The following is a 23,148-nucleotide window of genomic DNA, read 5'->3' on the forward strand; positions in this document are numbered from 1 at the left end:
CCCATGGGTTTTTTCAAAAAATGGCTCCGAAATCACCCCAAATTTTTATTACATTTTCTGATACATATTGGTGTCCTTATACTATGTAGAAAGTTTGAGGTGATTCCGAGCTCAAATTTTTTTAGTTATGACCATTTTAAAAAACAAGCCAATTTTTGAAAAATACCCAAGGCTATAGCCCATGGTTTTTCCTTTAAAAAGACTCCGAAATCACCCCAAATTTTTATTACATTTTCTAATACATATTGATGTCCTTATACTATGTAGAAAGTTTGATGTACATGTAATCCTGATTGCCAAATTGCAACAACAAAATTAATTTTTATATTTTGTTTGTTCTACTCTAACTGTGTGTTTGTACTCTTATATACGTCACAACATCACAACGTCAGGTGTACTGTGCGTGTCCATTGTTTATCAGTGCATGTATGCCAACAGCACAAGTGATCACAGTTACCAACTAACATCATATCACATCCTCTAAAGTCATTGCACGCTTCATTCTTTCCCAGTAATCCTTCACTTTGTAGTTCTCTTGTCATTGTTGGGTTTCATATGTTACATCCTCAATCACAGACAATTAATATTCTCCCTCCCTCCCTCCCTCCCTCTCCCTCTCCTCTTCCTGTGTGTATAGCTCACTTCCCTTCATCAGTTCTTGAATTATCAGAGGATGAGATTAAAGACTGGATCAGCCCCCCTGACCTCATCATTGGCAAGACTGTCATCATAAGCAGTAGGAAATTCTTTGTGTAAGTGAAGCACAAGTACATGTACATGTATAGTATAGCCTCTCTTAATGGACACTCTCTATAGCTTACTTTTTCATCATGCAGAATACTAAATGTTTGTAAATAAAGACTCTTATTAGAGAATAAAGTTTATGTTATACAGTAATCATTATATCCTTTGTTGATTCTAAGGGATTTCTATGGTCTTCTCTGACTGATAATTAAATTTATACTTTTTAGTAAATTAAGACTAATCCTCTGGCTTGTAAACATTGTCATAATAATAATTGAAAGTTTGCCAGAATCTAACTCGGCCAATAATAATTTGGCATACATGTACATGTACATGTACATGTACATGTACATGTACATGTACATGTAATACTGAAATTGCTTTAAACTTATACTCTACACAAAATAGCTAATAAAAACTAAGCGGTACATGTACATGTACATGTACATGTACACTGTACATGAAATGATATGTATATGTAATTGTAAGTATAAATAATAATAATAGTAATAATAATTAATGTGCATATTAATTGAAGCCAGTAATAATAATTCATACTGTAGGTATGATTGTGATCAATTTACTCGTTATTATTATAAAGAGAAATTGAATATGGAACAACCACAGAGTATCTCTGTAGAAAGACCTCCACCTCAACCAGTCAAACCGGTAAGACGAGTAATAAGTTGCACCTCAAAATACATGTAATATGGAATACATATAAATATCCTAGCCATTTTTGATGAAATTTGACCCAAAGTCCCTGTACTATAGTACAGGGACTTTGACCCAATTTTTGAGCAACTTTAAAATTTGTAAAAAAAATTGAACTTGATCGGAATCAGTTCAAACTTTATACACAACATAAGAACATGTATATGTATCAGAAAAAAAATTATAAAACTGGAGAATTCTCTACTTTTCATTTTTGGAAAAATTTTTTGAGCAACTTTAAAAATTCATAAAAAATCCGAACTTGATCGGAATCAACTCAAACTTCCTACACAATATAAGAATGGCTATGTTCATTGAATGATTTTGTATACATGTATTGTTGATGGTGCATTATTGTAGCAACTGTCAGCAGTCTATAGTCAGTTTAGTCACTTTGTAGCTTACGTCCTGCCCACAATGACTCATGGGAAAATCCTATCTTAACGGAACATGTTATTATTGACTGAGAGCCAGTGATAGAGTGTGTGTATTGACTGTGTGAATGGGTGGATGAGACACATGAATGGGTGATGTGTCTAACACTTTAGTCTTTATTAGGCAACACTCACATGAGCTGAGAGAGGGGGAGATATTGCAGCTACAATTGTAAGACTGTCCATAGCTATTATGTGTACATGTACATGTACTAGTTCTGAATTAAAAGTACATGTACACTTAAATAAACGTACAAGTTTGGTACAGATGCACATGTACCAGATAGATTTATTTTTATTATTCAATCCCTTTCACTCTCTCTCTCTCTCAGCCTCTGCCTCCATACAACGGGTTTGGATCACTTGAGGACAGCAAGCAGTCTTGCTTTTCTCTTATACCACAGCCTCCAAAGAAGGACTTTATTAAAATGTTGGAGAATGATGGAAAGATATTGAGATACTCAGCCACACTGGTAAGAAATGTAATCACAAAAAATGACAAAAATGTACACAATACATTATAGAAACAATTATTCATTGCATCATTCTAGTGTCACTTTTTATATGATTTTGTTACACAGAACTCATCCAACCCTATCGATGAGAATAGAAGGTTCATTTTGTCTTTTTGGCTCTCAGACGATTCCATCAGCATCTATGAACCACCACAACGGTTAGCCACTTTATAAAGTGAACTACATCCACACACAGTTACTTCATCCAATGCCTGTTACATGTATACACGTACATGTATTACTGCTTGATGCTATGATGTACATGTACATGTATTGTGTACATGTACATGTATATGCTCGTAGTTTGTTTTCTTAGCTTGAGAGGTGGCAGACATACTTCCCCTTTAATTTGGCAGTTGAAATGTGTCAAGGATCATCAACTACTGCCAATACACTCTAATAATTAATAAAATTAATAAATAAATAAAAGCTACAAATTCATGCACAATACAAGTAGAGAGAATTAAGGATGTGATGAAGTGAAAAAGAGCAAAAGAGAAAATAAAATGTAATATTCTTATGGTATGTAGTCCTTTATTACTGACACATGTACCTTTAGTGCTAGTTTACTACAGCAGAGGTTGGATTACACTCCGGCACTTCAAAGTGCCACTATTCATTTGATAATATCCAGCAGCAGCGCATCAGAACTTGGCGATAGTAAATATACCATCTTGTGAATTACTGATCAACTTTGAACAAGAGTGCAGTGTCACGTAGCCTGCAATATCATAGTAATAGTGATAGTAATAATAATGGTAATAATAATAGTAATAATAATAGTAATAATACTATTGTTGTTATTGATAGAATTCTTGTGAACTAAGCCAAAGCTGCCAACTGCAGTATATTATTGTCTGGTTTAATGTTCACTGGGTCAATAACATCCTCTTTAGTCTCTCTCTCTTTTGTCTTCGGGCCAGTAGTAAACCAGTACAATCCACAATAGCAACTGTAGATCTAACATACAATTTATATTGAACCTTTATAATGAGGGTATCCTTAATAAAGAGGCTATACACTGAATGAAAATTCTACTGTCTTATTGTTATTATTATTATTTATTTTATCTTGTTATTATGCAGTAATTCTGGTATTCGAGGTGGACAGTTTCTAGAAAGGACTCGTGTATCAAAGCCAAACTCCACAGCTGAAGAACCCATTTATTATGCACCTAAGGACTTCCGAATAGGAGAGACCATAGAAGCATTCAAACACCAGTTTGTGATCACTGGAGCCGATCAACTGGTACTGAAATACATGAAAGAAAGACCAGACGAATTTCCTGATGAAGTAGTTGCTAGTTTTGAGAGTTCAAGTGATGAAAAGGAACTACAACCCTGAGAACAAGACCCATTATTGTACTAGTACAACAACTAAACACAATAAACTACAACATCACTTATTTAACTAACACAGAGAGTGACTTTTAATTATATAATTAATAATACAGTAGTTCATGATTAGCTAACAGTAATTGTACACAGTGTGGTGATTGGGATGGTTCATATGTTATAATGAGGTATATAATGTTTAGCTGATCAATTGTTGGTTAGGTTTGGATGGCTTTAGTTTTAGCATTTAGGGTCTTTATGATTGAGAGCAAGTTGTGGTGCCGTGGATTAAAACTCATTTCGCTCCCATCAACTGTAAGAAGGAGAGACAAGGGAAGAGAGAGAGAGATTATGGTACAAAGATAAAGAAAACATAATACAGATCTATAAATTTCTATAACTCTCTTACCAAATTTAACGCCCACAAAAGGAGCGCTGTAGTCTCCCTTGACAACAGACGTCACTTGACATTTTGGATTTGTACTTTTTATCTTTGATGAGCTGATTCTGTCCAGTAAAGCTCTACACATGACAAGACATGTACTTGTAATTATTTCAGTGTAAATTACTATTAAACTAGATCTAAATGCACAAAATATAAATTTTTCAGACTGCTACAGACCTGGCTGAGCCCACTGTCCCATCAAAGCAAGAGAATTCAACAGTTATCCTGGAAATTTTGGCTAAAGTGAATCCCCTGAGAGCCGCCATTTTGTCTTTAATCAAAAGGGGGAGGGGCCAGTTAGAATTTGAAGTTTTGAATTGAAGGATCACGTGATCTCACTAAAAGAAAATGGCGCCTACGAAGAATCTGGAGGTGAGAGATTATTAGGAGAAATCAGAGAAAGAGAGAGAGGAAGAGGCCGTTTCTCCAGTCTATTAGTTACTACAGTACCTTAGAGTCATATATATAAGAGAAATTAGTCCTATTGTTATCAAGGTAGGTGTGGAAAGAGGGGTGGGGCTGATACTTTTGTGCAATTTAATGATTTTTAAAGTGTTTCTGTGTTTTCATGTTTGACTCTGTGTATGTCACTCTCTCTTTATCTCTCATTAACAACAATCCATTAGCACACAATCCTTTCCTTAAGGCACGCTCTCCATACATGGAAAGTGTCAACTATCTTGACATTTCTCTCTCTCTCTTTCTAGAAACAAATTTTTAGCATTTTAAAATCACCGATATTATATTAACTTAAGAGATTTTTAAGTACTAGTCTACGCTATATATATTATTTCTAAAAGAAGATACTCTATCGCAATAGAATATATTACAATAATAATAATAAAATAAAATAAAGATGTCTAACTACAAGAGAAGGAGAGAAGATGAAAGCACTTTTGGATTTGGACGCTACCCGAAGCGTCTTCGTCGGGACTGTAATGGCTACCACACTCGTGACGCTCACTCCCTCTCTGTCTCTTATCATTCTTCATTTCACGCGAAAAATGGAGCAAAATCGATACCAACTGACAAGAACAATACATATCACTACTCCCTCTCATCAGAGCTGTATGGTAGGCATTACTCTGGGTCTAAATCCACAAGTATCCGCTACTCCAGTAATTGCAGTAATGCCTCCCAGCAGCAGAGGGAGAGGAAGAGGAAGAGAGAACTTGCGGAATGCGTCTCGGAAGAATTCGGAAAAGTTAGGAAAGCTATGAGGAGTGAATCATCTCACCAGAGAAAGGTAAGTATTATTAGTAGTCACCATTTTGTTTGCTTGATGATAATTTTGTTTTCACGTTAGTAAATAAATAAATAAATAGAAAGATATTTTAAATTATAAAAAGTGTAGAAAACCAGTGGGTGGTGTCGATAGGCGCGAGATTCAAAAATGTTTCTCACCGTATATCCCCGTAAACTTCTAGTCATCCAGTATACTCCCCGACCTCGTGGGCGAGAAGTGATAATATCCTGTCCCTTTCTCTAGAGCTGACAAAAGGAGAAGCAAAGTGTTATGGTAGGTATATAAAGCTAGGGGCGCATCTCCCCAGCGCTTAGTTTGACTGATCCAGTGAAGAAAAACCAAGACCCTGTCCTACAAGAATCGGCAGTAGCTGAATGCTAAGAGCACACGAGGTCGGATACGCTTGGATGACTAGATAGAGAGACGGGGCGAAAGACTGTAAAATAACCCAGAGAAAGGCGTCATTTATCAGCTAAGGCAGGGGCAGGCTGTATATAGGGAAGACAAGACGGCAGGGCTAGCCACCATTAGTACAGAATCTAGTAAACGGTTTGAAGAGACCAGTCACTACCCAGTGCTTGATAGTGAAATTGAAGATAGAGGGATTGTTAAAATGCTTACAACCATGTGTGTCCGTGGAAATGCTGATGGGGTCAGCGATAAAAAGAAAAGCTCCTCACTCTCTTCTCTTTCAACTTCTCTCCCAATGCAGCCACTACCAAGCAAAGATGCCATTTTACCTTCCTCATCATCATCGTCGTCATCATCATCTAAGAAGAAACCTAGAGGTTTTAAGATGGTCGTTGGGAGCAGTAAAAAACAGTCGGTAAAAGATAAAGAGTCCCATCAGTCTTCTTCGTCAAGAAAAGAGAAGGATGAAGTTCACAGAGTTCCACCTCCAATAACACCTGCTAAAGTGGAGGATGATGAAGATGGGCACTTGATCTATAAGAAAGGAGATTATTTGGACTCAAGATGTAAGTTACAAAGAGAGAGAGAGAGAGAAGGGTATGGTGGTAAAGTGTGATTACTTTCATAAGGAGAGAATGACTGATATTTTGTTGATGCTACTTCTTCTTCACACCACCCAATGTTTACTTTGCATCACATTTGATCCAAGTCTCTATAATAAGAAATACATGTACATGTACTGTACAATGTTGATAATAATGATGTCTAGAAGAGAGTGAGACCTATTACTAATGACAGGTGTGCTGTGTACTTTAGTGGCAGGTGTTCTTTATTAGTGTTGCTGGTTTTGGTTGTGGTTAGGTCTAGTTCCCTCCCAAATGTTATACAATACATTATGTTTATCATCAAAGCACCTCTTATCTCTATACTACTGAAATAATGGATATTCTATCTCCTCTCTCTCATTCACTCTCTCTCACTCTCTCCTTCACTCTCTCTCTCTCTCCCTAGATGAAGTTTTAAGAACATTAGGCGAAGGAACATTTGGTAAAGTCGTCTGTTGTCATGATAGGTTAGTGATAGTAAAGAATCCATATCAGTTTTACTACATGTATTGGAACCCAGCCATTGTGTACATGTACATAGCCATATACATGTACTTGTATACATGTACTTGTATCTAAAGAAGTACATGTAGACATACATACATGTATAGACATTGATGTGTTTTTTTTATCTAATATTTCTCTCACCTTCTACTTGTCATTTCAAAGAGCACGGTATAATTGTTTCTTTTGAGCGAGGTGTTAAAATAACTTTAATTATTATTGTTTTCTCTATCTCCTGTGTAATCAGTTGCCTCTTCTTCATCCATTATGATCAATAGTGAAGTCAGTGTGTGTGTGTTTATGTAGCTATTGCTTTTACGTGAGATGTGTCCTAGTCTGTTGTAATAGTTAAAGTCTACAATCAACAAGTTGTGTTTCTTGCTGAGCAACACCTGTTCTGTCCCAGCCCGTCTCCCTCTTGTCCTTTATCCTAACCATCTGAGAATTGTTATTAAATTGGTTTAAGTCTCACTGCTACATTTGTGTATCTGTCACGAGTGTAGTGTGTGTGTGTTGTGCCTGATAGTTACTAGTTAATCCTTTTATGGGTCTTTTGTTAAAACCTTATAAATGATTACTATCATGAATCCTTTTGTTATCTCTTTCTCTCTCTCTTTCCTCCCTATGTATAATAATTTTGTCTCTTATTTTCCTTGTAAATGTTGATGCTAAAGGTTTCTGTACAACATGATGTATCCTTTTAAACCAAGTACACTACATATCCTCCTTCACTGTCATATCATACTATTAGGGGAATATTAAATTTGACATTGTGTGTGTGTGTGTGTGTGTGTACGTGTGTGTATGTTCCCTTATTGTGTTTGTGGGCCTATAGTGGTGGATTAATTTTGTCTTTAGGCATGTCTGTTTGTGTTCTGTATTGACTTTATTTATTTAATAAATTCTTGGTTAATGTGACTAGCTGTATAGTCTATTGTTCCTGTCTCTCATTGTTAGACTCCACCAATAGAGGAGTCACTCCATACACAGTTTTGTCTCTTATTTCCTTTGTGTCTCCTCTACCTGCCCACTCTATTCTTCCTCTCTCTCTCCCCTCCTCTCCCTCCCTTTCTCTTAATCAATTTCAATTCAATTGTTTGTATACAAGCCATCACTTTCTGGTTGGCTAGTTCAATGTGTCCACACATACACACACTATCACTTACTCTCAAAAGCCTTGAGGACTCCATCAAGTATAATTATATCAACCTACTCATGTGAAGGACAGAAACCCAATAAATGTACAGCATATGTACTAGTTAGTATAAGCCTCCCTCTATAATACTGTACTACATGTGTATTATGTTGATAGTATATTTATTGAGTGGTGATAGTGAATCCTGGGAATAGTATAATTTGTAGGGGTTTGTGGTGTCTGATAGTACCAGTCTCACTATTGCTTTAATATATACTGTGTACATGTACATGTACACATGCTCCTGCTTGTAGTGGAGTAGTAATATCTGTTACTATACTAATGAATAAACAACTGCTTATCAGCTCATTTACTGTCTTTATAATCGGGACACCTTTATAATAAGGACACCTTTATAAAATGACATTTTATAATGTCCCAATTGGTACAAGCCTATAAAAAAATTACCTCTGAAATGAGGACACCTCTGTATTAAGGACAGGTGCAGTAGTAAATGATTAAGACACACAGTAGCTCTCATGTATTTTGACATTGCTTACAAATCATGTACAAATTGGCTACTCTCTATATTGCCAATACACATCATGTACACATGTTGAAAGGAGCTGGCACTCTGACTTTATTAAAAAGGAATTATATAAATTAACTGTACTACTGCTAGCAGAATGACTTAAAAACTGTCATCGCACTCTTTCCTTATAGCTACTGTATTAGGATTATAATAATTATTATTTATCCTAATATAGTAGTCCTAAATAATAATAATAATAATATCATATAGTGATGATGTGTGTGTACATGGGCTGTGGTTTACCTGTTGAAAGGATTCTTGTGTTGCTAGTTGTAATGTGATTTATTTTTGTGGTTAAGGCACACTTTTGACAACAACCTTGTCCCATAATGACTTTATCCTGTTCATGGTGAGTTTATACTACACAATCTACTTGTTCCAGTTTCCTTATCATCTAGAACCAGCCACCCACCCCCAGCCGTTAGATCTAGAGGGAGTTTAGGAGACTTTTGGTCTCCCATATTTGGTCTTGGTCTCCTAAAATATCCCATTTTTAGGTTTTAGTTTTAGTCTCTCATATTTAGCCCTAGGTGCCCTTAAGTCTACCATTTTTAGTTAGATTGATCTTCTAAAATTTATTTAGCAATCTTATAATGATTATATGAACTATCTCGTCTTCTTCCTTTCTATCATCTTCATATACTTTATGTGTGTCACTGTCTTTACTATGTCCTTTGTGTGTCATTACTTTTTATTGCCTCAGGTTAACTGGCAAGGATGTTGCCGTAAAGATAATTAAGAATGTCCCCAAGTACAGGGCAGCTGCACGGATAGAGATACGTGTCCTTGAACAAATCAGAGACATAGTTGAAGATGGACAAGAGTAAGAGAGATATGAAGGAATGAAGAGACCTTATGTCTTTCTCTCCCTCCCCCTCTTTCCCTATAGGCTATGTGTCCAGCTCAGAGACTGGTTTGATTATTATGGTCACATCTCACTCACTTTCGATATGCTTGGACTGAGTGTCTTTGATTTCCTGGTAAACAATTAGTATACTATACAGTTCATGTATATTGGATACAATATGATTGCAACATAATGGCTACAGATGTCCTATTTGCTTGACAGTTCCCTCTTTATCTGTGTTATTCATCTGTGTCATTACATGTTTTTTTTTCTCTCTCTCTCTCTCCCCCTTTTTATCCCTCCCTCTCTCTCTCTCTCTCTGCAGAAAGACAATAACTATCACCCTTACTCTTTGTCACAAGTCAGACATATTTCTTGGCAGCTCATAAAAGCAGTCCGATGTATGTTTACCTGACGTCACACTCACAAAAACAACAAATAAATATAAATATTGACTCTTGCACTCTTCGTAATTAGTCTGCTGTCAATTTGTTATTTACATTATACCTGCTTGGACTATCAGGAAATTTATAACAATTATTTATATTTATTTATTTATTGTAGATTTACATCAGACAAGACTGACACACACTGACCTTAAGCCTGAGAATATCCTTTTTGTCAGCTCTGACTACGACATGTACTACGACGCAAGAAAAGTAAGAGAGAGAGAGAGGGGGGGAGGAAGAATTAAAGTGACACTATTTACTGTTAGTAAAAATGTGTTATGACATTCTGGTAGTACAATTTGTTAAATATTTTGAATATCACTGCATTTCTTTTATTTTCAGAAACAGGACATTCGAGTTGTGAAATCGACTGACGTGAGATTGATAGATTTTGGTTCAGCTACCTTTGACGATGAACATCACAGCACTGTGGTATCAACAAGACACTATAGGGCCCCTGAAGTAATCCTTGGTAAGTACTTGTGTACCAACGTGTCTTGTATGTGTACCGAGTTTCTATTTAATGCCTCTTTTCTCCTCTCGTAGAATTAGGATGGTCCCATCCTTGTGACATGTGGAGCGTCGGGTGTATAATGTTTGAGCTGTATCGAGGCCACACCCTCTTTCAGACCCACGATAATCTTGAGCACCTAGCAATGATGGAGACTATCCTGGGCCCGCTCCCTGTCAGGTTCGTGAGGGAGAGCAGGAAGAGCAAGTACTTCTGGCACGGGAAGTTGGACTGGGACCCTGAGAGTCCTGACGGACGCTACATAAGAGAACACTGCAGGAAACTTAAAGTTAGTTTCTAATTAAAGCACACTCTTGGGATTTCTAATTAAAGCACACTCTTGGGATTTCTAATTAGAGTGCACTTTTGGGATTTCTAATTAAAGCACATTTAGGAATTGTATATACTATGCCAATTCTCTTTAAAATCAATTTATAGCTTTATTAATATGTTGTACATTATTTGTGTCTGTTTTTTTCTTTACCACTCTTTCCTACTTCCTTTTTCATCTTTTCCCCAAACTCTCCCCTCCTCCTCCTCCTCCTCCTCCTCCTCCTCCTCCTCCTCCTCCTCCTCCAGCGGTACATTCTTTCAGCTGAACCAGAACACGAACATTTATTTGACCTCATCACACAGCTACTCACATATGAGCCAAGAAAGAGAATGACAGCCTCTGAAGCTCTCAAACATTCTTTCTTTGCCCCCTACCACACCCGCTCTTCAACCAACAACCCAACCAATTCTTCAAGTCTTGTGGCCCAGAACAAGAGAAATCTCTCCAGCCAAGGATCCTCTAGCAGTTCCAGTTCCAGCGATAACGAGTGATGAAAGGATGGGGTGTGGTTATTGCTATTCTAATTAACGTCTCACCATAACAAACTGATATGTAAATATATAACATCCGGGGGGTGTGGCAGTATGTTGCTGTATTACTAACAGCTGTTGTGTTGTGTTGTGTTTTAAACTGCTCATTTTTCACATTTTTTGTATGACAGGTGAAATCTTTTTTTTACTTTTCTTGACTCTCTCTCTCTTTCTCTCCCATGTTAAACCCTACACACACACACACTCAAGTTATGATGGAGTTTGTCTCTCATTTTCTCTTGTAATATATTATAATGATGGTATCTCATTATTGAAGAGCTAATCTCACGTTTTTTACTGTAGCCTCTTTATTAAGGACACCATTGGGCCCACACTACCTGTCCTTAATACATGTACAGTGTAGCCTCTTTATTAAGGACACTTTAATACAGAGGTGTCCTCATTTCAGAGGTACTTTTGGGACATTACAAAATGTCCTCATTATAAAGGTGTCATTATTAATGCTATTTAATAATTGAAGAAAGATGGAAGTCAGAAAAATAAAAGAACTATTTTTATAGCAGTTATTATTATAATAATCAATAGTAGTTCCTATAGCAACTGAAATCCTATTGGACGCCTTATTCTTTCTTGTTTTTGTTTGATCGAGGAGACGGCTTTGGCTTAGGCTTCTTTGTGGGCGGGGCAGGAGTAGGTGTGGTTTCAGACTTCCCCTTCCTCCTATGCTTGTACAGTACCAGTAGGAGCCACACCTGGAGAGAGACGATGAACAGAAGAATGGACATACGTACAGGAACGCTCGTCAGATTAATATTGAACAAAAGTACAGGACCGTTAGCTTCATTTATACCAAACCTAATAATAATAATAATAATAATAATAAGCATAGATTTATGAATTTTAAAAGTTACTCCAAAATCAGGCCAAAGTCCCTGTACTATAGTACATGGTCTCAGGCCAAATTTTGCCAAAAATTAAAATTAGAGAATTCTCCATTTTAATAATTTTATCTGATGCATATACATGTTCTTATGTTGTGTAGAAAGTTTGAGCTGATTCTGATCAAGTTTGGATTTTTTATGAATTTTTAAAGTTGCTCCAAAATCAGGCCAAAGTCCCTGTACTATAGTACATTGTCTCAGGCCAAATTTTGTCAAAAATGAAAAGTAGAGAATTATCCATTTTTATAATTTTATCTGATACATATACATGTTCTTATGTTGTGTAGAAAGTTTGAGTTGATTCGGATCAAGTTTGGATTTTTTATGAATTTTTAAAAGTTACTCCAACAATCTGATAGATATAATAGACTGACCACAGTGTGACCACTGATAGTATGATGGACGTTATCCTTGCCAAGAGAAACAGGAACCACCACAACTTGAAACTAAAAGAACAATACAGGAAGAACAATGGAGACACAAAGAGGATGGAGTTTAATCAATTGAATGAAAGCTTACCTCAGTTTAGCAATCTCATCTTTACCGTGATAATGGAGTAGACAGGAGGCATTGAAAACAAACTCAACAATATAATGGATGACAAGAAGGACCACTGCTAACCTCTGAAGACTGAGAGAGAGAGGAGAGAGAGAGAGTGTTGTATTTATAAAGAAACTCTTACTATGTCACGTAAGCTGAGAATATGATTAGAAAAGAAACTGTATACAAAACAATCTTCGAATAAGCATCATCCTAAAATAACAAACAAATCATAATATTGAACACACACACACACACACACATTATGGTAAAATGCAACAAATAAATTTTGAGAAACCAATCTAACTAAAAATGATAGACTTAAGGGCACCTAGGGCTAAATATGAGAGACTAAAACTAAAACCTAAAAATGGGATATTTCAGGAGACCTAGACCAAATATGGGAGACCAAAAGTCTCCTAAACTCCCTCTAGATCTAACAGTGATAATTCATGTACATATGAAGTTGAAACAGAATGCTATCAGGTAGTTCATTACTTTCTTAGTTTTCATAATATACAGCTCAGGATAGCAGTGCAGCCAGAAAGCCATCTGTGTGAGCATATAGAATTTGAGTGAGAGCCTATTAATAATAATAATAATAATAATAATAATAAATTAATTATTTACTTCATTAAAGTATGAGGATAGCCAGTCCATAACTCACTGCCAAAATTCAAAGCATACTGCCCCTAATAATAATAATAATAATTAATTAATTAATAATTAACTTATTCATATTCATACTTTCATTATGTGGTCGACGCCCATCACAAGAGAAATCCCATAAAAGACCAGCATACTACCGGAATCAAGATACTTACTGGTTTTAGTCTTTGAGAGCCTCAGACGCTTTACAGTACGCTAGAGAGAGAGAGGGGGAGGGAGAGAGAGGGAGGGAGAGAGAGAGGGGGGGAGAGGAAGAAGGGAGAAATATAAGATAAACAAGGAAATGAAGATGGTTAGGGGAAAAACACACAATTCCACAATATAATAATAATAATAATATAATACAATTACCTCCCAAATATATTCTTGTATGATGGCATGTATAATTATCCAAATCAAAGAGTAGAAGACAACGTTCAGAGCATCCCCCCAACCATGGCGATAGAATGTCACCGGAGCTGGTTTATTATCGATACGGGATGATGCGACTCCTTATAAGGAAAGAAAGAGGTGCCGTTAAAAGATGTTATAAAGATGGAGGGAGTCTACCTGTATCGTTTTCTTTAATCTCCATTGTTTCGTTGTATTGTAAAAAAATGAATCTAGAGGCAATGGAATTAGTAGCCTAAAAACACCAACAAATATATAAAGATTCACTAAAATATTAATGCCATTAAATGTAGTTCATCCTTTCTCTACTCTCTCTCTCTATTTCAGTCTCTTTCCATTACTGACCTGTGGCAGTAAACCTAAGAACACGACCACACAGACACAAGACACAATGTCCGCGTGGTTCTGTATTATAAACTCGTGACTAAAGACAGGCGGACCATCTCCTCGGGCATTAGGCCTCCTCAGCCTTGAAGCTGCTAGCGCCATGAACCTAGAGAAAGAGGGAGAGAGAAGAAGAGAATCCTGTAAAGACAAAGGGGTTTTACAAAATGTACTTGTAAATGTACACGTGTACAAAATACAAAATAGCCACACCCCCGGCCTCCAATGCATGCAGCAACATGATGTTTGCAACTAAAGAACGGCCAGAAAGCTTCTTTCACATGTCTCTTGCTAGATAAACCCTTACTGTTTGAGCACAGGTACTTGCCGCTTGCAAAATCTTTTAAAGTTTAGAGCAGGGGTGGGTGTAGAGCTGTCTTTCAGAGCTTCTTTGCCAGCCTCCCGTCCGTCGGGGCTTTATGAAGGCTGTTGTTATTGTCTTTCCTTGCCAAGACTCGCAAAGCTAGCAATAAAATGCCACCACTGGAGTCCATCCTCCTTTCAATTATCTTCTTTTTGCACTAGAACAGCAATAAAAGAGAGGCCGACTTCTCTCTCTGTTTTTTGCTGCATCTGCAAAAAGACTGCATATTTTTGCCCGTCTCAATTTGAGCGGGTGGCCCTCTTAATTGAATCCTACCTCATTTACAGAGCGATATAGTGGCCGACTTCTAACCCCCATTAATAACCCGAGCCACTCTCTCCCTCCTTCCTCCTTTCTCCATTTTAGCAGAACTCACAGGGACATTAGTTCATAAACTCGCACTTTCTTGTAAAGAAGCTCGGGTAAGGCTTTGTCAGAGGCCAACAACGCCTCCCGTTCCCCCGCGCTCTGTGTTTGTATTAATGACATATACCAGCGTATTTGTGTCAGTATTCTCTCCTCTCTTTCTCTCTTCTTTCCTTTTTTACATTAGTCTCTATTATGGAGTCCATCGGCACAGCGGAGGAAAGGGATTCCGTCATAAACGCAAACGGTCGTACGGGAGGTGGGTACGCACCTTTGCCCCCAACTTCGGTCCCCTTGTCCACTGGAACTGACACCCCCAGTACTACGGGACAGGTGACAATGACTTCTTTGGGGGCGACGAGTAACCCTCCTCCTCCTCCTCCTCTTCCTCCTTCAATCAATGGTCCTACTACTCACGAAGGAGATGGAGTCTCTTTTGAAACGTGCGTTGTACATGATCAACTAGTTTTGATATGGTTTTATTATGAATCTCATGTCTCTCTTTCTCCCCCCCCCTCCCTCTCTCTCCCTCTTAAAGGAGGAGAGGAGAGAGAGGGACATGATTACATGTACATATTGAATGTCCCTTTCTTCCTCTTTATCCCTTTCCATAAAAGGACATACATGTACACACACACAAACCTGTACTACTCTGTATGACTTAACCACACACTCCATTGTGACCTTATGAATATCATTATAGACTTTGTATTGTGGAGGGGTAGTCCATGAATACTCTACTGATGCTGTTGTTTTAAAATAAGAACATATACCGTATATATATCATAACTGTGTTGTTGTTTTTAATACACGAGTACAATGTGTATTATTAAAAACAACTCTCCATTAAGAATAACTACATAAAGAAGAACTCTTCATTATTTTATTATTATTATTTATGTGCGTGTAGTACCAGTTCGACAGTTGGAGAAGAAGGCAGTGATGGTAGCAGCTTCCCTAGCAAGCTGGTTCTTATCCTCAAGAAGAAGAAGCTCACCAGCAAAGATGGAGGAGGAGACTCTTTTGAGAAGCAGGTGAAGGTATTTTATGGCAAAGGGTTTTCAATGGTATTGGTTTTCTCTGTTCTTTCAGGAGATATCGAAGAACGACTCTTACTGTTGGGTTTGCCATGAAGGAGGGGAGGTATTGTGTTGCGATAAGTGTCCGAGAGTATTTCACCTTCAGTGCTCTGGGTTAGCTAAAGCACCTGATGATGACGAAGAATGGATCTGCCCAGTTTGTAAGGTAGGACCATAGGAGAGGGAGAGGGGGAGGGAGGAGAGGGAGGGCACTAGATCAAAGAACTGTACAAGTTATTGACATGATTATCACCATTATCACTTTTTGTTTGTTCAATCTATTTCAGAATATTTCAAGAAAGCCAAAGAGGTCAAGACCATACAACTTGAAGGAGCTGTTGAAGCTGGCCATCAGCAGAATGATGTTTCCAGGAGTAAGATATTATTATTATTATTATTATTATTATTATTATTATTATTATTATTATTATTACTTCATAGACTGAAATATTTCAAAAAGACATCCCAGAAGACATCATTAGTCATTATCGGGAATACGTCTTTCATCCAATGCACCTGGGGATCATTAAAGAGGTGGGTTGGGTTTGTAGGTGTGGCTTACTGTTTATCCCTCTAAATGTTTAATAGAGAGTTCTCTCAGGGTACTATAATTCAACGAGAGAGTTTCTTCACCAAACAGAATGGATACTCCACAACTGTATCATTTACAATGGAGGTTAGGGTCTTAGGGAAGGAGAGAGAGAGAGAGTTTTATAATCACTGATAGATCTAAAAATAAATATTTTGAGAGACTAATCTAGCTAAAAATGGTAGACTTAAGGACACCTAGGGCTAAGTACGAGAGACCAAAAGTCTCCTAAACTGGGGGCCACCTAGATCTAACAGTGATTATATAGTTGAATGTGTTAGTTGGTCAATAGTATCACCTTACCTGATTTACACTTGTTCATTATTATCATGCAACAGGTAAGCACGCTCTGACTAAGATTGCAAAGGGAATAGTCAAGATATGCAAGGAAGACGTAAGTCTTTTTATTATTTTTATTGCTTTTACTTTATTTTTTATATTGCTTTTACTTTATTTTTCATTTTTTAAGATGAGAGAAGTTGAATTATGCCCCAGTTGCTATGGATTAACAGTCAAACAACCAAATGACTGGTTCTGCATTCCTTGTGTAAGAATATGTAGTACATGTAGTCACCAGCCCCTCTAGAGGAGTGTGTGTGTGTGTATTAGTAATGTAATACCTGAGGACTGAGATATCTGCTTGAGGTGAAGCTGAGGGCAGATATCAAGGGACTCAGGTATTACATTACTGATACTCACCTCCAGACATACACACACTCACACTGCATAGTACATTTACATTTTAGGAATGATATTTTATTTTATTTTGTTATAACAGAACCCTCCTCATAAAGTTGTACTTGCTAAAGTCCGAGGGTATCCATTATGGCCAGCCAAAGTAAGAGACAGACCAAGCTTAGTCACATGTACTTTTTAAACCGTAACTTCTCTCCCTCCCTCAGTTGATCAGTGAGACCTCAGATAAGTGTGACGTAAGGTTCTTTGGACAGCACGATCGCTCCCTCGTCCCGAGGAACTGCATACAAGCTCTCAACGGTCCCCCACCCACTCCAACCACAAAGACTGCTCATTGGACCATTGCTATGGACGAACTCTCCAAATACAGGAACAACATTAACCTCATGCTGAAGTACATCGACACAGGGAAAACCCCTGATGAGTTTATTGCCGAGAAAATGGCAGAACCTTCGAAACCAGCGCCACCAGCTCCTCCACGAGAGCCTGCAGTTAAGATTCCTCGTCCTCCGAAGAAAGAAAAGTCGGATAGACTAGCAACCCCTAGCCAACAGAACATGTCAGTGTCTCCTACTCCCTCTAGCAGCCATAATGGGTACCCTAACGACAGGGCGGAGTCAGAGAGCAGGGAGTCATCAGTAGCCCCGCCCCCTACGTATCACGTGTCTAATCACGTTCCATGTTCCCCTCAGATTGTGGTGGTGAACCCTCCGTTATCCTCTGATGAGTCCGGCACTATTCATGGTAACAGTGCTTCTTTCGCTCAATCTTCAGAACCTTCCGGTCACTGCTCGGAGCCGTCTAGTCCTGGGAGTGATGCTGGTGGCCTTACCATTGACCTGGGAGAGAGGGAGGAGGGGAAGGGGAAAAGGGTTGCTCCCTCAGCTAATAAATCGATGCTAAAGGGCAGCAAAAAGGTCAACAAGATGGGACCGGAGGTGTTTAGCTTTAATTCAAAATACTCCGCCCAAGTTATTAATCCTCCTTCCAGCTATCACCGTAGTTCAGGGGGCGTGGCCAGCAGTGGTTCAAATTCCCAGTCTCGTCCAGGTGACGCCCTATCACTAATAACCCATAATCTAGCGGAAAAGAGAGCCCTTGAGCTTAGAGATAGCTCCGCCCATGAGGGCGGTGAGGAGGATATGGAGACTGCCTTCAGTAGTATCTACCCACCTGGTAAGAGAGCGATTGCTGTGGTAGACCCTAATGCTAAGAGACAACCGAAACGGAAGAAAGGAGCAGGTGGAGATGTATCGCCTCAGAAATCATCTCGGAAACTTCGAAACAAGAAAAACGAGATCCCCTCATATTCTTACGAAGGTACACCATCTTTAATAACTGGTTATGATACAAACGGATACGCCAGCTGCATTCAGAGAGGAGGAGTAATGGAAACTGATGAGGTTACTGGTAACAGTGGTGGCGGTGGGAGTGGCTATGTTAATTACGGAGAAGGTTTGTTGGCTAATACAATGAGAACCATTGACCAGTCGTACAACGCTAGACTAGACGGAATGGTGGGGTCTTCTAGTGACATGGGGTACCAGTACTTCTCAGAAAAAGTAAGAGAGAGAGAGGGAGGGATGGGGAGAGAGAGAGAGACGGAGGGGAGAGAGTGAAAGCTTGTAAATTACTTCATCTCTTTGTCTTTAGTTAATGTCATCTATCAAGACTGTTGTCATAGAGATGTTGTCAATATTTGAATCAAAAGGCAAATCCGGCGCCAAACAGATCAAGGAGCACCTGCACACAGCCTGGCCTGTACCTGACTCAAGATCACAGCTGGAGAAACTGAAGAAAGAACTCAAAGAAGAAATGGAGAAATCAATGGAAGTGGTAAGAGACAGTATTTAATGTAGAACCTTAAGTATTATCAGAAAATATTATTAAAATGAAGAATTTTCTCCTAGTCATTTTTGGCAAAATTTGACCAAAGACCCTGTACTACAGTACATGGTCTTTGGTCCGGTTTTGAAGGCACTTTAAAGTATCTTGTTGTTTAGGTCCGTACGAGTGCTGACATAGAGAGACAGCAAGTCATTGCTGAAGTGAAAGCTCAAGCAGAGGCTGAGAAAGAGCTGGCGATACTCGAAACAAAGAAGAAGAAATGGGTAAGTTATGCTGTGTGTCTGCCATGCAGCAACTGAGAGTACATAAAGTACTTTATTGTGACTTTTTCAATTTGCAATTCTTTTTGTGCGCCATTTTGTTTTGTCCTGCATGTGCTCAATGGCACGTGTCCCCTTAACAAATTTATTAACCTCTCTCTCTCTCCCTTTCCCCCTCTCTCTCCCCTTCCCCTCTCTCTCCCTTTTCCCCCTCTCTCTCCCCCCTCCCCCTCTCTCTCATTTTACAGTGTAGTTATTGTTTTAAGGAGGCTCAGTACAACTGCTGTTGGAATGCTAATTATTGTAACGACGTCTGTCAGCAGTCTCACTGGCCAGAGCACATGTCACAGTGTACTCAAGTACAGACTCCGCCCACTGCCTTAGCCCCGCCCCCTCGCACCCCAGCATCAGCACTGGACGGCAGTGGAGCTAAGCTTCTCTCTCCGTCTCAAACCGACCAATCAGTTTTCACCTTCTCAGAAGCTTCATCTTCTCATCTTCAAAACCCGATCGAAGGAACTGGGGGGGTGTCTGCTCCAGTCCCCTCACTAAAATTGAGTTATGAATATCCCATCCAGGGACCCCCTGCCGATATGGTTGCTACGGTAACCACGGTCCCCGACTCTCAGACGATGCTAAGTCTAACGGAGGACAGTATAGTTAGTATAGAGCAGCTGGTTAATCATGCGGCCATGTTGGTTCATCCCACATCACCTCAAGGTTTCCAAACTGTCATGATCGGACAGCCGTCTCAGTCTCGGTTCCAGTCCACTTCTCCTGGTCATTCCTCTCGTTTGATAGCCCCGCCCCTTTCCTCCTCCTCTTATGGCATACACATGCCTCCATTATCTCACCACGCTCACCCGAATGTAATCCATCAATTACCACGCCCACTCAGTCCTTCAACTCCGCCCATTAATTCAATGGACCCACCCACTCACTCATTACACTTAGCCCCACCTATAGCTCCACCCACTCATTCACTGGACGGTCATCCTCACTCGTTACACATAGCCCCGCCCACTCATTCAATTGAAAACCCCACCCATTCGCTGCACGTTGGTAATACGTTTAGTTGGCCGTACCAGCAGCCAGTGGGTAGCATAGCTCATGATTTATCACAGGGACTTCCCCTAATGCCTCAGTTACCGGCCAACACACCCACCACTCAACCAAACCCACTCTTTCGAGTTTTTTAAACGGTCACCGCGGCTACAGTTTTCGTGACAACAGGTTACCATGGAAACGTATTATTGTAAGAGGGAGAGGGATAAAGCAGCAGATTGGCATTGTTGTTGGTGTTATTTAAAATGATGTTTATTCTCTTCTTTTTACGCTGTTTATTTTTAGTTTAAAATTATTATTATAAAAACTATGTACATAACATTATTATTATTATTATTATTATTATTATTATTATTATTATTATTGTCATTTTTGGCAGCCACAGCATTGACAGTCATCATCTACTTTATCATTTTTCATTTCTTTTTTTTTCATTATTGTTACCTATCTTTCTCTCTCCTTTTCACAATCAATAAGTTAGTACTATTCTCTTTCTCTCTGTCATAATTATTATTAATTATATACCTGCCCCGCCCTCTTTCTTTAATTCAATTCTGTTCAATATTATTTGCATGAAAATACATTTTTTGTTTAATATATTTCCAAATTCATTTTGTAAAAATATGAATTATATTAATTGTTATGATTACCAACTTGCCAACATCATAGCCCAAAAATTTTTATTGTACTTTATAAGAAAATAAAAATTTGGAGTGATTTCTGAGCCATTTTTTGAAAAAAAAAACCATGGGCTATAATACCCTAATATTTTCAAAAATTGGCTCATTTTTAAAAATGGCCATAACTCCAGAATTTGTGCACGGAATCAGCTCAAACTTTCTACACAGCATAAGGACATCAATATGTATCAGAAAATGTAATAAAAAGTTGGGGTGATTTCGGAGCCATTTTTCAGAAAAAACCATGGACTATAGCCTTGGGTATTTTTCAAAAATTAACTCATTTTAAAAAATGGCCATAACTCCAGAATTTGTGCACGGAATCAGCTCAAACTTTCTACATAGCATAAGGACATCAATATGTATCAGAAAATGTAATAAAAAGTTGGGGTGATTTCGGAGCCATTTTTCAGAAAAAACCATGGACTATAGCCTTGGGTATTTTTCAAAAATTGGCCCATTTTTTAAAATGGTCATAACTCAAAAATTTTTTGTCAGAATTACCTCAAACTTTCTACATAGCATAAGGACATCAATATGTATCAGAAAATGTAATAAAAATTGGGGGTGATTTTGGAGCCACTTTTTGGAAAAAACCATGGGCTATAGCCTTGGGTAATTTTCAAAAATTGGCCAGTTTTTAAAAATGGCCATAACTCAAAAAATTTTTCATCAGAATTGACTCAAATTTTCTACACAGCATAAGGACATCAATATGTATCAAAAAAATGTAATAAAAATTTGGGATAATTTTGGAGCCATTTTTTGGAAAAAAAAATTTGCTAGTTTTAAAAAGTGCTCATAACTCCAGGATTCTAAAGCTTCCTACACAGCCTAAAACATAAGAAATTATAAAGTTATTTTTGACAAGAGAGACCCATGACACTAGTTTTATTAATAACAATTCTTATTTTGTCTTTCTTTAATTTTATTTACAAAAACAACACATTGTCACTATTAACTGTTTTTAGCAAAATAACAAAATTAAAAACAGACAAAATAATATTAACAATACAATATACATGTAAATAAATGCCCATAAAAGGAAATGCTAACACCTGTACAAGCAAACACTTATTGATATGCGTCACCATAATAACTGATCTTATGATAGACCAAATAGTAATAATCTAATTACCTTTCTTGTCCATTATAAAGGGAGCTAGGTGTACATATACAATTGATGATACATAAAGAGAAGCAGTACATGTACTTATAGACACAATGAGTAACTTAATACTGTAGTGACTAGTGTAATGGTATAATGATGATGATTAGTGTATTGTGTGTGTGTGTGTGTGTGTGTGTGTGTGTGTGTGTGTGTGTGTGTGTGTGTGTGTGTGTGTGTGTGTGTGTACATGTTAGGTGCATGGCTGGAGTACATTAGGACACTATAGAAGTACATGTATAGTAACAGTGCTATCATTAGAGTAGCAATAGGAACCAAGCCTTTGTTAGTCTTTGTAAAGAGGAAGAATCAGTGTTATATAATCAAGTGCACATTCCAGTCTTATTTATGTACATATAAATATTATTATTATCCAAATATTGGTTCATCTTGTGAGCAGGAATAGGAGATAAAGGAACATGACCAAGCACATGACTACAAGTACAGCTACAGGTAGTACTATTATGGATCATAGGATAGCTAGGGAATTATGTGCCAACAGGAATTTCACACCTTTAATTGTCCCTGTCCTAACTGATGCAATATACCCACACTATAAAAGGCCAACGGTACATGTATCAATCACTTCAATCAGTCCCAGTGCTGTCAATAATAATTAGTAACTATTAGTAACTAATCCCCTGCAATGTTAAGAGACAGTACATGTACATGTACATGTATGGTATGTTTATATTATTGCATGTATACAATCGGTGCACGAGAAAGCATGTCAATTATATTATACATGTATGTGTACATGTACGTGTACATGTATGTGTACATGTACACGTACATGTA

The 23,148-nt window shown here is 38.0% G+C and overlaps 5 protein-coding genes across 7 annotated transcripts; 3 read left to right on the forward strand and 2 right to left on the reverse strand.

Moving 5' to 3' along the window:
- Positions 1 to 380: 380 nt before the first annotated feature.
- Positions 381 to 3,889, forward strand: LOC105312466 (EF-hand domain-containing protein 1-like). Its single transcript, XM_019995501.1, has 5 exons — positions 381 to 752; positions 1,308 to 1,413; positions 2,225 to 2,365; positions 2,474 to 2,565; positions 3,493 to 3,889. The coding sequence occupies exons 1-5, from the start codon at positions 556 to 558 to the stop codon at positions 3,749 to 3,751; spliced, it is 795 nt and encodes a 264-aa protein (XP_019851060.1). The 5' UTR covers positions 381 to 555; the 3' UTR covers positions 3,752 to 3,889.
- Positions 3,794 to 4,483, reverse strand: LOC105312459 (probable 39S ribosomal protein L53, mitochondrial). The gene is made up of 3 exons (XM_011405123.2): positions 4,364 to 4,483; positions 4,151 to 4,263; positions 3,794 to 4,054 (listed from the first exon to the last, which is right to left on the reverse strand). The coding sequence occupies exons 1-3, from the start codon at positions 4,450 to 4,452 to the stop codon at positions 3,960 to 3,962; spliced, it is 297 nt and encodes a 98-aa protein (XP_011403425.1). The 5' UTR covers positions 4,453 to 4,483; the 3' UTR covers positions 3,794 to 3,959.
- Positions 4,484 to 4,570: 87 nt separating this feature from the next.
- On the forward strand, positions 4,571 to 11,638 carry LOC100634809 (dual specificity protein kinase CLK2-like). Its single transcript, XM_003385962.3, has 11 exons — positions 4,571 to 4,681; positions 4,894 to 5,432; positions 6,145 to 6,409; positions 6,855 to 6,915; positions 9,383 to 9,502; positions 9,569 to 9,659; positions 9,852 to 9,927; positions 10,091 to 10,185; positions 10,318 to 10,447; positions 10,522 to 10,775; positions 11,066 to 11,638. Exons 2-11 carry the CDS (start codon positions 5,043 to 5,045, stop codon positions 11,309 to 11,311), a joined length of 1,728 nt encoding a protein of 575 aa, XP_003386010.2. The 5' UTR covers positions 4,571 to 4,681; positions 4,894 to 5,042; the 3' UTR covers positions 11,312 to 11,638.
- A 170-nt stretch (positions 11,639 to 11,808) lies between these two features.
- On the reverse strand, positions 11,809 to 14,752 carry LOC100634935 (translocating chain-associated membrane protein 1-like 1). Of its 2 annotated transcripts, XM_019995505.1 has the most exons (11): positions 14,543 to 14,752; positions 14,197 to 14,344; positions 14,011 to 14,086; positions 13,813 to 13,952; positions 13,540 to 13,656; positions 13,423 to 13,484; positions 13,291 to 13,375; positions 12,935 to 13,005; positions 12,772 to 12,882; positions 12,627 to 12,698; positions 11,810 to 12,166 (listed from the first exon to the last, which is right to left on the reverse strand). In XM_019995505.1, exons 2-11 carry the CDS (start codon positions 14,338 to 14,340, stop codon positions 11,932 to 11,934), a joined length of 1,113 nt encoding a protein of 370 aa, XP_019851064.1. In that variant the 5' UTR covers positions 14,341 to 14,344; positions 14,543 to 14,752; the 3' UTR covers positions 11,810 to 11,931. The 2 variants fall into 2 exon arrangements, with proteins under 2 accessions (XP_003386011.1, XP_019851064.1); XM_003385963.3 differs by lacking the exon at positions 14,543 to 14,752 and having other exon boundaries at positions 11,809 to 12,166; positions 14,197 to 14,414.
- Positions 14,753 to 14,846: 94 nt separating this feature from the next.
- Positions 14,847 to 21,179, forward strand: LOC100632791 (protein kinase C-binding protein 1-like). 2 transcript variants are annotated; one of them, XM_019995502.1, is made up of 14 exons: positions 14,847 to 15,021; positions 15,153 to 15,408; positions 15,876 to 16,005; positions 16,058 to 16,210; positions 16,332 to 16,418; positions 16,486 to 16,578; positions 16,633 to 16,720; positions 16,972 to 17,027; positions 17,103 to 17,180; positions 17,412 to 17,471; positions 17,536 to 18,891; positions 18,983 to 19,165; positions 19,333 to 19,440; positions 19,686 to 21,179. In XM_019995502.1, the coding sequence occupies exons 2-14, from the start codon at positions 15,161 to 15,163 to the stop codon at positions 20,634 to 20,636; spliced, it is 3,591 nt and encodes a 1,196-aa protein (XP_019851061.1). In that variant the 5' UTR covers positions 14,847 to 15,021; positions 15,153 to 15,160; the 3' UTR covers positions 20,637 to 21,179. The 2 variants fall into 2 exon arrangements, with proteins under 2 accessions (XP_019851061.1, XP_019851063.1); XM_019995504.1 differs by having other exon boundaries at positions 15,876 to 15,999.
- Positions 21,180 to 23,148: the final 1,969 nt, after the last annotated feature.

The sequence above is a fragment of the Amphimedon queenslandica genome, unplaced genomic scaffold, assembly GCF_000090795.2.
Source record: "Amphimedon queenslandica unplaced genomic scaffold, v1.1 AMPQUscaffold_13441, whole genome shotgun sequence".
NCBI lineage: Eukaryota > Metazoa > Porifera > Demospongiae > Haplosclerida > Niphatidae > Amphimedon > Amphimedon queenslandica.

Excerpts from the sequence above, each read along its gene's own strand:
- LOC105312466 (XM_019995501.1), top strand. The coding sequence starts at position 556 with ATGTTACATCCTCAATCACAGACAATTAATATTCTCCCTCCCTCCCTC. Across the intron at positions 753-1,307 it reads AGCAGTAGGAAATTCTTTGT|GTATGATTGTGATCAATTTA; the intron begins GTAAGTGAAGCA and ends TTCATACTGTAG. Across the intron at positions 1,414-2,224 it reads CACCTCAACCAGTCAAACCG|CCTCTGCCTCCATACAACGG; the intron begins GTAAGACGAGTA and ends TCTCTCTCTCAG.
- LOC105312459 (XM_011405123.2), bottom strand. The coding sequence starts at position 4,452 with ATGGCGGCTCTCAGGGGATTCACTTTAGCCAAAATTTCCAGGATAACT. Across the intron at positions 4,264-4,363 it reads GGGACAGTGGGCTCAGCCAG|AGCTTTACTGGACAGAATCA; the intron begins GTCTGTAGCAGT and ends TGTCATGTGTAG. Across the intron at positions 4,055-4,150 it reads TTTTGTGGGCGTTAAATTTG|TTGATGGGAGCGAAATGAGT; the intron begins GTAAGAGAGTTA and ends TCCTTCTTACAG.
- LOC100634809 (XM_003385962.3), top strand. The coding sequence starts at position 5,043 with ATGTCTAACTACAAGAGAAGGAGAGAAGATGAAAGCACTTTTGGATTT. Across the intron at positions 9,660-9,851 it reads TGAGTGTCTTTGATTTCCTG|AAAGACAATAACTATCACCC; the intron begins GTAAACAATTAG and ends CTCTCTCTGCAG. Across the intron at positions 10,776-11,065 it reads AACACTGCAGGAAACTTAAA|CGGTACATTCTTTCAGCTGA; the intron begins GTTAGTTTCTAA and ends CTCCTCCTCCAG.
- LOC100634935 (XM_003385963.3), bottom strand. The coding sequence starts at position 14,340 with ATGGCGCTAGCAGCTTCAAGGCTGAGGAGGCCTAATGCCCGAGGAGAT. Across the intron at positions 13,006-13,290 it reads ATATTATGAAAACTAAGAAA|GATGATGCTTATTCGAAGAT; the intron begins GTAATGAACTAC and ends TTGTTATTTTAG. Across the intron at positions 12,883-12,934 it reads TTCTCAGCTTACGTGACATA|TCTTCAGAGGTTAGCAGTGG; the intron begins GTAAGAGTTTCT and ends TCTCTCTCTCAG.
- LOC100632791 (XM_019995502.1), top strand. The coding sequence starts at position 15,161 with ATGGAGTCCATCGGCACAGCGGAGGAAAGGGATTCCGTCATAAACGCA. Across the intron at positions 16,006-16,057 it reads CTTTTGAGAAGCAGGTGAAG|GAGATATCGAAGAACGACTC; the intron begins GTATTTTATGGC and ends CTGTTCTTTCAG. Across the intron at positions 16,579-16,632 it reads ACCTGGGGATCATTAAAGAG|AGAGTTCTCTCAGGGTACTA; the intron begins GTGGGTTGGGTT and ends AATGTTTAATAG.